This window comes from Heptranchias perlo, chromosome 4, assembly GCF_035084215.1.
Source record: "Heptranchias perlo isolate sHepPer1 chromosome 4, sHepPer1.hap1, whole genome shotgun sequence".
In the NCBI taxonomy this organism is placed as follows: Eukaryota; Metazoa; Chordata; class Chondrichthyes; order Hexanchiformes; family Hexanchidae; genus Heptranchias; species Heptranchias perlo.
In genome coordinates, this window is record NC_090328.1 from 67,458,755 (window position 1) to 67,472,707 (window position 13,953).

A 13,953-nucleotide genomic window follows, 5' to 3' on the forward strand; every position below is an offset into this window, starting at 1 on the left:
AGGAGGCCACGTAGTGCCTACAATAGAGGCGCTAAGTGGCCCGATTTATAGCCCTATTATCCTTAACAGCTATCAGCAAGCAGTACCTTCAATTACCTCTAGGTTTGTCTTGAGTAGCAGTGCTCCAAGATGGACTTTAAAGAAAGATTTGCTAATACATAGCACCTTATTGCATCTCTCCATAATGGATCAAAATGCTTCATTACTTTGGGCTGCAGTGAATATTGTGTAGGCAAACACAGCAGCCATTTTGTGCACCAGAAGATGCCATTAAACGCAATGAGATATATGACCAGTTAATGTGTTCTCAGTTGTGGCTGAGGGAGGAATGTTGGGCAGGACCCCCTGCTCCTCTTCAAATAGTACCATGAAATCTTTAACCTTTGCATGAACAGACAGACGGGACTTTAGTTTAATGCCTCATCTGGAGAATGACACCTCCAACAATGCAGCACTCCCTCTGCACTAGAATCTTGGCTTAGAATTTGTATGGAGGTTCTGGAGGGGGTCTTAAATCCATGACTTTCTGACTCAGAGGTGAGAGTGTTACCCAAGCTGACACTACAGGACATAACCACTGCATTACCATACATTAGCATGTTAAGTAAGTCCTGTCCTGTTTGGACGTGAAGTACGCATGTAAGGAGTAGTCTTCTGACTTTGTGCTGTTGGTGAGAGATCGGCACACTGGAAATATAGGTGCACACTGTGCACAATTTAAATTGATGTTAAATTAGGTAAAGTGCATACTTCAATTTCCAACATGCACTTTTGGCACGTGAGGCTCTCCACTGACAGCACAAAGTTGGAAAATTAATCTGAATATTTTATGACGGCGTGAACCGAAGGATCAAGTGTAATTGATCCATGGGTGGACTAGGTAGATAAACTGGCTAAAAATATTACATCTCCTACAGGTCAGAAAGAAAACTATCCATTTATTAAACACCAAAGCACAAGAAATATCAATTTGAAAGAGAGAAAGCAAATGAGAATGGTGATAAGAATGACCTTCAACTGTTCATCTGCTGCTCCAGTTTTTGATGCTCTCTCACTTCCTGCTAAATCGACTAGACTGAGCTTTCCATAAGTTACAGATCCATTGGAAAGATTTATGCTTTTTATAGTCACTCCAACAATCAAATGGGAACGTGAACTTTCAGTATTCATTTCTGAAAAAAAAATGATAGTCTCACAGGAGTGAACTGACATAAAATGTGACTACAGGGTTCTCATTATGCAGTTTTTGAACTACTGTCACAATCTAGGAAAGCCAATTTAAACCACATAGAGCTGTTTAACTGTAAAGTTATGTACACCATTTATTGGAGTAACTTTTTCAATTACTATTTGAAGAAAAAAATATGAGCCTAGAAATGGCACTGTTTTGAAGGGGCAGAAACCTGGTATAGTGAGAGCAGAAGAGCAGGAATTTGAGACAGAAGCCATTTACCGCAGGTTCCTGCCCCTTTCTGGCTCTGAAGACAAATTCCGATGGGTGGAGGGGGGAGGTGGGCTTATTCTGCTGGCACCCCCTCCATTGTGACATCACGGCATTTGGAGGCAGGACTGTAAAGATCCCCCACCCCGGGCAGGATACCACTGTGAAATCTTACCGGGCCATGGGGTGGTGCTCCAATAGCACCAGTACTGGCATGGGAATAGGAGCCTGCCCTATGATTTAAATGACCCTGTCCCCAGGATTTGGAACAGGGTCAAGTCGAGGGCAAACAGGAGGATTGAAGTCATGCTCTTCTGCAGTATAGCACCGAGTGCGCAATTTCTAGCCTTTGTTCCCCTATAAGGAACTACACAACTAGTTTGGTTTATATTCCAGTAACCCAACAAGTAGTTCTACAGTTGTATATTTTGAACCCTGCAGGCCTCTAATTCTACATTCAGTTTCCTTCTAATAACTTCCCAGTCCCTGTCCTCTTTAGCATAAAAACATTGCCCTCTATTCAGTCCCAGGACATTGCCAGTGTTTGCATGTAACTGAATGCTGGAAGATGCATGAAAGTAGTTTGGGTTAACCTTTCTCTTGTTTTCTCTCTCTCTCACTTGCAGTTTCTTGCTTTGCTCTATGCCTCCTTGTCAGCACAACTAAAATCAGGAACTTGTGAGAGCAATCCCTGACTTTTACCATCATCCTACTAGTCTGTGACTCACTAGCGCATTAAACCACAACACATTTATCAATATAATTTTAAATATTCCAGTAAATTAAAAATGGGCTATTGTGTCATGAGAACAAAAGGTTCTTATCTCTAGGTGCTGTAGAAAGTGCAGTCAATTGTATGTAAACCATTTCAACAGGTGGCCTAAATTAATAATTTTATTTGTTGGGATAATTTAATGTATCCAAACTAAATATTCCCCAAAATATTTTTTCCGAGTTTAAAGCATAAGAAAATTTTTGTTGTATCTTTTGAGCAAATAGAAATATTCTGTAATATTTTGAAAGAGTATACACATACATTCATAGAATGGTTACAGCATCGAAGGAGGCCATTTGGCCCATCGAGTCCATGCCAGCTCTTCGCAAGGGCAATCCAGCTAGTCCCACTCCCCTGCCCTATCCCCATAGCCCTGCAAATTTTTTCACTTCAAGTACTTATCCAGTCCCTTTTGAAAGCCACAAATGAATCTGCCTCCACCACCCCTTCAGGCAGTGCATTCCAGATCATAGCCACTCGCTGTGTAAAAACGTTTTTCCTCATGTCGCCTTTGATTCTTTTGCCAATCACCTTAAATCTATGTCCTCTGGTTCTTGACCATTCTGCCAAAGGGAACAATTTCTCTCTATCTACTCTGTCTAGACCCTTCATGATTTTGAATACCTCCATCAAGTCTTCTCTCAACCTTCTCTGCTCTAAGGAGAACAATCCCAGCTTCCCTAGTCTATCCACATAATTTAAGTCCTTCATCCCTGGAACCATTCTAGTAAATCTCCTCTGCATCCTCTCTAAGGCCTTCACATCTTTCCTAAGGTGTGGTGCCCAGAATTGGACACAATACTCCAGTTGTGGCTGACCCAGTTTTAATAAAGGTTTATCATAGATTCCTTGATTTTGTACTCTATGCCTTTATTTATAAAGCCCAGGATCCCGTTTGTTTTTTTAACTGCTTTCTCAACCTGCCCTGCCACCTTCAACGATTTGTGCACATATACCCCCAGATCTCTCTGTTCTTGCATCCCTTTTAGAATTGTACCCTTAGGTTATAAAGCCTCTCCTCGTTCTTCCTACCAAAATTTATCACTTCGCACTTCTCTGCGTTAAATTTCATCTGCCATGTGTCCGCCCATTCCACCAGCCTGTCTATGTCCTCTTTAAGTCTATCGCTATCCTCCTCACTGTTCAGTATACTTCCAAGATTTGTGTCATCTGCAAATTTTGAAATTGTGCCCTGTACACCCAGGTCCAAGTCATTAATATGTATCAACAAAAGCAGTGGTCCCAGCACTGACCCCTGGGGAACACCACTGTACACCTCCCTCCAGTCCGAAAAACAATTGTTCACCACTACTTTCTGTTTCCTGTCACTTAGCCAATTTCATATCCATGCTGCCACTGCCCCTTTTATTTCATGGACTTCAACTTTGATGACAAGCCTATTATGTGGCACTTTATCAAACACCTTTTGAAATTCCTTATACACAACATCAACCGTATTGACCTCATCAACCCTCTCTGTTACCTCATCAAAAAACTCAATCAAGTTGGTTAAACATGATTTGCCTTTAACAAATCCATGCTGGCTTTCCTTAATTAATCCACACTTGTCCAAGTGACTTAATTTTGTCCTGGATTATTGTTTCTAAAAGTTTCCCGATCACCAAGTTTAAACTGACTGGCCTGTAATTGCTGGGTTTATCCTTACACCCTTTTCTGAACAAGGGTGTAACATTTGCAATTCTCCAGTGCTCTGGCACCACCCCCATATCTAAGGATGATTGGAAGATTATGGCCAGCACCTCCGCAATTTCCACCCTTACTTCCCACAGCAACCTAGGATGCATCCCATTCGGACCAGGTTACTTATCTACTTTAATTATAGCCAGCCTCTCTAGTACCTCCTCTTTTTCAATTTTTAGCCCATCAAGTACCTCAACTACATCTTCCTTTACAAAGACTCTGGCAGCATCTTCTTCTTTGGTAAAGACAGATGCAAAGTATTCATTTAGTGCCTCAGCTATGCCCTCTGCCTCCATGCATTGCTTACTATGTTCTTTTTAAGCTTTGATAGGTTACGTTGATAAGGATAATTACATAGCACCACCATGTTTTTAAAAATTACTTAAATATTTTAATCCTAATTTTCTTCCCTTTTCTCCTGAAGGCTCCTGCTGGGGTAGAGTTCCATAAGCAATATAATACCCCACTCAATTCTTCATGTGCGAACCTACACAATGAGTGTTCACAAGCTATTTGATTGTGGGGGGTATCACAGTGGAGCCTGATCCCAATGTTCAAACATGTAGTAGGTGAAATTCTATCTGGACAGTAGCGCAAAATGGGTGATAGCACATCGGCATCCATAGAAAAGAAAATTGGGTGTCACAAACTGGATGGCCAGGTGGTGAAGGATAGAGTACTAGAGCCTAGTCTTCAGTTACTTCAAGCCTTTATTCACACAGCTCCACATTACCACCACCACACTTGAGATCAGCTCTCCTATAAATGGATATGAGAGTTTCCAATTGAAACACACCACCTGAATACAATTAACACTAATTGATATAAATCACATGGATACAATTAACATTGGGTGGTGTGTAAAACAGGTGCCGCTGTGCTATTGCTCCTTTTGTGCTAGCGCCCAAGATCAATTTGACTCCCGTACACTTTCTAGCAGCGGTCCCTAGATGACTTTTTCCCCTGCCAAATGTGGGGTCGTTGAGACCAAATGTAGCATCTTCACCTCTGTTTTAGCTGAGACCTGTTAGTTCAGCACAAATCAGGGAGTGAACTTGGGACCTTTCTGGTCCGTATGATTTTCAAAGTATCTGCAAAGTTATTTTTTAAAAGGTGCTTGAATATTTTGACATAATAAAGTGCCACATAATAGGCTTGTCAGCAAAATTGAAGCCTATGGAATAAAAGGGGCAGTGGCTGCATGGATTCGATGGGGGTCTACAATTCATTGAGACCCTTGATGTTACATTTTTAAAAAAAATCTTTGGGGCATTTCTGCCCTCTTTAAAATGTCGTCTTCTCCTTCTGATGCTACAAGGGGTGTCCTGTTGCAGCAAATTGAATTTTGCAGCCTGGCAGAAGCTGGCTCCATTTTGATGGCAGAAGTATCAGCCGGAGCTCGCCCTGCATGTTGAATGAAGTCCAACTCAGAAAAATGGATCAAGTGCTGAAACTTCGGAGGAAAATCTGCAAAAGCATTGCTTATGCATCTGTCCGGGGTTTCCACTAATCTTTCACCAAAGTTACGCCGGCTGATCGGGAAAACCCCCGAGGAAATTCCCGGTTATATATGCAGATATGTAATGGTCCAAATACCACACATGCAATTTATAAATCAGTCTGGGTTATGTTAATAGGTAATAGTCAAGAAAAATTGCTAGTTCATGTTAGTTGCTGGCAACTCATTCCCTAGACTAAAGAATGAAATAAACTTTTCTGGAATGAACTTAAAGATCTTTATAATAACAAGAGGTGAACATTAGGGATTGGAATCGTGCACTTAGATTTGTCTGTCATTTTTTGCATATATGTGAACAAGTCGCAGTCAGATGGGTTAATGACCAAAATGTTGGGGAAAAAATGGGAATAAATAACAATACATGTTCTATGATAAATCTTATCCTCACAAGTGTGTTACAACACTTTGAACTAGCTGGGATATTCCTATGCAGAATGCATTGTGTGGTGCAATTAATTTACAGCATGTTTTATATTTATGATAGATTTATTATTAGCATCATTACAATTTAATTTCTCTCTCTACTCCTTAAATGCAATATGTAATTAGCAAGTAGGTATTGACCTGGACAATAACATGGAAAAAACAAGGCTCATTTTCATGGCACATCTAAATTGCTCTATCAACATCATATGGCACATTATACTAACATAAATAGATAAGTAAAACTTGGCCTTATTTGTTAAATAAGTGGAGTTTATGAAGTTTTTCATGCAGCATGTGGTAGTCTTACTTGTGGCTGCTGTATGACGATTTGTGCAACCCTGCTCAAATAATGCGCAGAGCATTTCCGCGCTGGTGACCTCCTTTATTTCTGCTCCTTGGATGTATACAAATCCTTTTTTGTCCTTCTTTATTTCAAGCTTTGTGGTGAAATCTTCACAAGGGTTTACAAAAAGGTCCAAAAGTTGTTCATTATACAACTCCAACATGTAGGCCAAGACCTATAATAAACAATAATACAGCAACTAGTCATAGAATGCTGAAATACTGCCCTAAAGTGAATGTGACTCCATTTCAAATTAAAATACTAGCTTGAGACAAGATGGAAGGTTCCAGGCCTAGCCAACAGGTAGACCGTGCTTATTGTACCATTAGAGAAATAACAGATGCATATTTTTGATGAACTAATTACTTGTTCTTATAATTCATAATAGTAGTGCCAAACAAACTAGCTCTACACCAGACAGCATGTTGGGAGAATCTAAAAAGAAAATCATTCCACAATATTTCGATCGCAAGCCCTCCCTTAAGGGCCAATAGGGTTCACCAAAGAAACAGACTCCACTCTCTCAAATGAAGTCACATCAAATTCTTTCGTGTGTTATTTTATTCAGTTGTTCACCAGCTTATTTTAACCAGTGCACTACAGTGGAAATTAAATTCCCAGGAGAGAAGAACTTATTTTACTCCATACCTATTTCCTCCTGGTTAAGCAAAAATGAATAAAAAATGTAGATGCTGGAAATCGGAAACAAAAACAGAAAATGCTGGAAACACTCAGCAGGTCAATTAGTTTCTGGGGAGAGAGCAGATGAATTAATGTTTCCAGTGTGGACCCTTTATCATAACAATTCTGATGATGGGTCCACAGATGCTGACTGCCTGCTGTGTCTTTCCTCGTGATTGAGCTTTTGTGAAAGAAAATACAGAGTACAACAGCAGCTGTTGTGCATTGTTTGTAATTAATGTATTTTGCAATCATCGAAAACACTTTTAAATTGAGAATATAATTAAGGATAATGTGAACATTTTTAAATATATATTTTGTGGTTGGAATTGTCTCTCTTCATTGAAGTGCACAATGTCACTGTTTGGAATAAAGCACTTTCAGTTTAGTAAAATTCACAATTCAGCATAACTTTATGCAGAGTAAAGTTGTCATCGGTATGCCTTAACTACAACTTCAGAACCTATAGCACCCTCTACTGCATCAGTGTCAAAGTGTTATATCAGTTTCTCCAGGTACTTTTTAAAACAAAAGCATAGGTTAAAAATTAAAATAAAACTACATTGAAAAAGTTTTGCTGCAGCTTTCAGACAACATTCCAGGAGCTGATCGCGTCCATTGATCGTGCATTCAATAAGGTGCCACATAAAAGATTACTGCACAAGATAAGAGCTCATGGTGTTGGGGGTAATATATTGGCACGGATAGAGGATTGCCTAACTAACAGAAAGCAAAGAGTCGGGATAAAAGGGTCATTTTCAAAATGGCAATCTGTAACTAGTGGGGTGCCGCAGGGATCAGTGCTGGGGCCTCAACTATTTATATATCAATTACTTGGATGAAGGAACAGAGTGTCTTGTGGCCAAATTTGCTGATGAATCAAAGATAGGTGGAAAAGCAAGTTGCGATGAGGACACAAAGTCTGCAAAGGGATATTGACAGGTTAAGTGAATGGGCAAAAATTTGGCAGATGGAATATAATGTGGGAAAATGTGAAGTCATCCACTTTGGGAGGAAAAATAAAAAAGCAAAATATTATTTGAATGGAGAAATACCACAAAATGCTGCGGTACAGAGGGATCTGAGTGTCCTCGTACATGAAACACAAAAAGTCAACATACAGGTGCAGCAGGTAATCCGGAAGGCAAACGGAATATTGGCCTTTATTTCTAGAGGGATAAAAGCAGGGAAGTCATGCCACAACTGTACAGGGTGCTGGTGAGACCACACCTGGAGTACTGCGTACAGTTCTGGTGCCCTTATTTAAGGAAGGACATACTTGCATTGGAGGCAGTTCAGAGAAGGTTCACTAGGTTGATTCCGGGTATGGAAGGGTTGTCTTATGAGGAAAGATTGAACAGGTTGGGTCTATACTCATTGGAGTTTAGAAGAATGAGAGGAGATCTTATTGAAACATACAAGATTCTGAGGGGACTCGATAGGGTAGATGCTGAGAGGATGTTACCCCTCATGGGGGAATCTAAAACTAGGGGGCACAGTCTCAGAATAAGGGGTCGCCCGTTTAAGGCAGAAATGAGGAGGAATTTCTTCTCCCAGAGGGTCATGAATCTTTGGAATTCTTTACCCCAAAAAGCTGTGGAGGCTGAGTCATTGAATACATTCAAAGCTGAATTAAACAAATTTTTGATCAGCAAGGGAGTCAAGGGATATGGGGAAAGGGCGGGAAAGTGGAGTTGAGGTAAAAATCAGATCAGCCATGATCTCATTAAATGGCGGAGCAGGCTTGAGGAGCCGAATGACATAATCCTGCTCCTAACTCTTATGGTCTAAATACTCCTATTGAGGTAATAATGCCATCCGATAATTTGACCAGCCGTTCTTCATTACAAGCCTGATTGTAAAAGGTAAATTTTTTGAGGCCTTGCACCATTAGCGGGACCTCACATATAGGTAGCAGACATCATAAGATCGCACAGCCGATTTGTTAAATGGCCAATTTGGAAAGACACCTTTTGGTTTTGGGAGTTTCAGGGTTCCACACAGCCGGCATGCTTGATCCTCAATAAATATGCTAATGAACCTTTCACATTTTGGATGAGGCTTCACCCACAACATTAGCCTTCCCCATGAAAACATTAGTGCAACAGCAGGTAAGGTCTACTTAGTACGGCTTCATAAAGCTGATAGGTTTTGTTTGTATTAGAAAAAGTGATTTTATTTCTTATACTACAAGGTTCTGCATTCAATATTGTGCATCCAGTTTTTGTACTTCTTGGTGCTGACCTTTTGCACAATCTTCATTTTTGCTGTACCACACTTCAAGGTAAAGTGTCAAATAGCTTTTGCTATCTAAATACCACTATGGACACAACAAACACGTGCCCTTGGTTTTTATCAGCTCGCTGGTTTGCCCAAGTGCAGCGTGTTGTTGGCAGGACTCATGTGGGCATGTTATTTCCAGTGGAGAAGACTGCCCTTTACGTGACTCTTAAGGGTTATTACTCAATTAGTGTCCAGGTTGTGTATGATTGCTGGAACAAGATAATGCACATCAATGGCAGGTTCGCTGGCAACTCACACAGTGCCTTCATCCCAATCTGGCACTCCCCTCTTGTTTGAAGAAACGCAAGGATCCAACAGATGGCTCTTAGGGGATCTTGGCAACAACTATGGCCATGGCTAATGAAGCCCATTCATTCTAATGAAGCAGAGCAGAGATACAATGATGCTCATGCTTTCACCATAGTGACAGTGGAGAACATGATAAGGCATATTAAAGCAAAGGCTGCAGCCTGGATCGTTCAGGGGGGAGACCTGTCGTACAATCCCACAAAAGTCCCCAGAATCATTGTTGACTGCTGTGTGCTCCACAATCTGACTATTGGCTGGGAAGTACACCTGGCCAGAGGAAGACCGGGATGACTCAACATATGAGGAACAAGAGGAGCCAGAGAAAGTAGATGTCAGTCAAGCTCCTACTGGGAGAACTATCTGACAGAACACGATAATGCAAACATTCTTCTGGTTAGATCAGGCATTCTAACCCTTACATTCAATCCCTTCCGCTTGACCTCCTTCTTCAATAATAGTGAATATGGTAGTGTAGTGGTTATGTTACTGGACTAGTCAATCCAGAGTCTTAGACTAATAATCCAGCAGAATGTGAGTTCACAATCCCACTATAGCAGTTTGAGAAAAAAATCTGGAAATAAAAAGTTGGTGTGTAAAAGTGACCATGAAGTTGTTTTATAATTCAACTGGTTTTCTAATCTCCTTTAGGGAAAGAAACCTTCTGTCTTTACCTGGTCTGCCCTATATGTGATTCCAGTCCCACACCAATGTGGTTGATTCTTAACTGCCTTTTGAAGTGGCCTAGCAAACCACTCAGTTGTATCAAACCGTTACTGCAGTGGTTCAAGAAGGCAGCTCACCAACACCTTCTCAGGACAACTAGGAATGAGCAAGAAATGCCAGACTTGCCAGCGCCACCTACATCCTGAGAATTAATGAATAAAAGAAGCCAACCCAAAATCCATCTACAGTCCCTACTACCGCCATTACGCTTGCTACAGAAATCTGACCTCCCGGTTACTTACAAATGACTTTGAACAAAGCATCATCTGCAGCCAACATATTTATTGCACAGATTTCCAATTTATCTCTGTCAAATTAATTATTTGCACCTTGGTATGTTCCGTTTCTGTGAATGTCATATGTGCACAGTTAATTAATCTGGTCCTTTTTCCGTATCTGGATCAGGCTCCAGGAGCTGAGGTGGCTCTTGATCTCTATGAGCTTGTACATCAGATGGACCAGCTTCAGTCTACAGTGTGTTACTGATGCGGAGGAAGCTTGGCCCTGCCTGCTTTCAGGCTGCTGTGCAGTCATGCGGGGTGGTGGAGGTTGGGGGGGGAGGAGTGAAAATGATAGCGGTGCATTTAAAATTTGAGATAAATGAAAATATTCCAATGCTTTGGGCAAGTTGAACTAATATTTTTAATTATATTTCTAGATTTATTTTACCATCTCACCTTAAATGTAAATTTTGTTTGGTTTTCATCTATAATTTGAAATATTCTCTTGAATGCTCTGGATGATATTCCTGGATTTTCCCGTTCCTTATCTCCAATCATTGTAAATGTTTTTCCGGAGCCTGTCTGACCATATGCAAAGATGCACACATTGTAGCCATCTACAGCTGACTGAATTAGCCTGTGGACATAAAAAAACATTAATTATTGATTCAATAATTATACAGGGCTTGGAAACAGGATTGATATTTTACTGAGAATAGCTGTCTCTTAAATGGTACAGCTCAGTCCTATGTCAATCCAATATATAGGGATGTTAGTTTGTGCCATCTGATTTTCCATGTGATGACTTCTCAATCTTTCCCACAGGAAAAGTGAAAACCTCAAGCACTCAGCCAACCAGCTCCTGAGCAGTGGGCTTGAGGCCCGGGAGACGGTCGCCTGATCATTCTTTTAAATAGGAATTTTAAACATTTTGTTCAGGTCTTGCTGTGGGTGGACATGGGCTGCTTCATTATCTGAGCTAATTCAAGAGATGTCTTTCTGAGTTATGTTTCTGTGATTTAACTGAGGAACTTTTATTCTTTGTTGGTTTTATAGTTCATTATTAGTATTAAAATATTTAATATTATAATATTATTTTGATTCCATAACAGATAAAAATCTATATGTATGATAACTGCATTTGGATTATGTAAGAAACCATTACAGTCTATCAGGCAGTCACAAAGTCTAGACAATATCATACACCATTAGCCCTCAATCACCTATAGTGCTTGAGCAGCTTTACATTAATTATAGTGAGCTGAGAGGGAATAAAGAACACATTAATTAATTACAAAAACATAGTTTGAAAATAATTAAAATCTATCTTGAAGTCATTTTTTTCCCTGGATGACTAATTTATTTTACAAAATAGGTAAGTTATTTTATTCCTATTAATGTCTAAATAAAATACTTTCCAAAATATCTCCTAAAATTTAATGGTAATATTGCTTTTTTTTTGGAATTCATTATTGGAAGTGGATTTATAATAAAACAAAGAAACGTGCAGTCTTGCAGAAGTGCTCAACCTATTAAAGTCATACTTTACAACAGTTAATGAAATCTAAACAATTCTTTATTCATAGCCAAAAGTGGCAATTTTATACATCATCTATTATAGTTAAAATTTCAATTAGCTGCAGGTAAATCATTTGGTTTGTAACTCTTTGTTCTGCAGAACTTCTCTGGGTGGATGGCCAGCTACTTGCATTCAGTAACCTCCTTTTTGGAAGGGAGATGCAATGCTGTAAAGTCTGAGAGGGGTTTTAAAATGGGACCAGAAATGGAAAAAGACTTGAAACTGGTCTGGGAAGTGTAAATTGAAGCCATCCTTTGAAATTGAGCATAGGAATTGCTAGATGATAAAAGACCAAGGTCAATCTAGTTCACCTTCTACCATCCTGCTAGTTGTATGATACAAAGGGCCAGAAATTACTTTAAAAAGAACAGTGAGCTCAACACTGCTCACTATTAGTGGCCAAATGAAAGAGCAAGTTCTGGCATTCATGCATGCACAGGCAAAGGTGGAAGTCCAGAACTTGCTCCTCCTAGTTAGGCGGTTATCTGTCAGCTTCGCCTTAAAGGGATATTGCCGTCTGGAATCAACAGAATCAATGGTACAGTAGCATAGTGGTTATGTTACTGGACTAGTAATCCAGAAGCCTGGACTAATAATCTGGGACTCATGGGATCAAATCCTGCCACGGCAGCTGGGGAATTTAAATTCAATTAATTAAATCAAATCTGGAATTTAAAAAAAAAATCAGTAATGGTGACTATGAAACTACTGGATTGTTATAAAAACCCATCTGATTCACTAATATCCTTTAGGGAAGGAAACTTGCTGTACTGGTCTGGCCTATGTGTAACCAGCAATATGCTTGATTCTTAATTGCCCTCTGAAATGGCCTAGCAAGCCACTCAGTTGTACAGCCTCGCTACAAAAAGTCATAATAAGAATAAAACTGGATGGACCAAGCCCAGTTGACCCTGCAAAGTCCTCCTCACTAACTTCTGGGGAGTTGTGCCAAAATTGGGAGAGCTGTTGCACAGACTAGTCAAGCAACAGCCTGACAAAGCCATACTCACAGAATCATACGTTTCAGCCAATGTCCCAGACTCTTCCATTACCATCCCTGTCATGTCTTGTCCCACGGGCAGGACAGACCCACCAGAGGTGGTGGTACAGTGATATACAGTCAGGAGGGAGTGTCCCTGGGAGTCCTCAACATTGACTTCAGATCCCATGGCATCAGGTCAAATGTGGGCCAGGAAACCTCCTGCTGATTACCACCTACTGCCCTCCCTCAGCTGATGAATCAGTTCTCCTCCATGTTGAACACCACTTGGAGCAAGCTCTGAGGGTAGCAAGGGCACAGAATGTACTCTGAATGGGGGACTTCAATATCCATCACAAAAATGGCTCGGTAGCACCACTACTGGCCGAGCCCTGAAGGACATAGCTTCCAGCCTGGGCCTGCGGCAGGGGGTGAGCGAATCAACAAGAGGGAAAAACTTGCTTGACCTCATCCTCACCAATCACAGATGCATCTGTCCATGACAGCATTGGTAGAAATGACCACCGCACAGTCCTTGCGGAGATGAAGTCCCGTCCTCCAACGTGTTGTGTGGCACTGGCACTATCACCGTGCTAAATGAGATAGATTCAGAACAGATCTAGCAGCTCAAAACAGGGCATCCATGAGGCACTGTGGGCCATCAGAAGCAGCAGAATTGTATTCCCGCACAATCTGTAACCTCATGGCCCAGCATATTCCTCACTCTACCATTACCAACAAGCCAGGGGATCAACCCTGGTTCAATCAGGAGTGTAGAAGAACATGCCAGGAGCAGCACCAGGTGTACCTAAAAATGAGGTGACAACCTTGTGAAGCTACAACTCAGGACTACATGCATGCTAAACAGAGGAAGCAACATGCTTTGGACAAGGCTAAGTGATTCCACAACCAATGGATCAGATCAAAGCTCTGCAGTCCTGCCACATCCAGTCGTGAACAGTAGTCGACAATT

The 13,953-nt window shown here is 40.8% G+C and overlaps 1 protein-coding gene across 1 annotated transcript in view; it reads right to left on the minus strand.

Moving 5' to 3' along the window:
* Positions 1–592: 592 nt before the first annotated feature.
* Positions 593–13,953, minus strand: part of si:dkey-96l17.6 (uncharacterized) — a 29,364-nt gene continuing 16,003 nt past the window's right edge. The window contains exons 6-9 of the mRNA XM_067982317.1: positions 10,879–11,059; positions 6,170–6,380; positions 1,012–1,172; positions 593–706 (exon numbers count right to left, since the gene is read on the minus strand). Of these exons, the coding sequence (XP_067838418.1) occupies positions 593–706; positions 1,012–1,172; positions 6,170–6,380; positions 10,879–11,059 (667 nt within the window). The remainder of the gene's footprint in view (positions 707–1,011; positions 1,173–6,169; positions 6,381–10,878; positions 11,060–13,953) is intronic.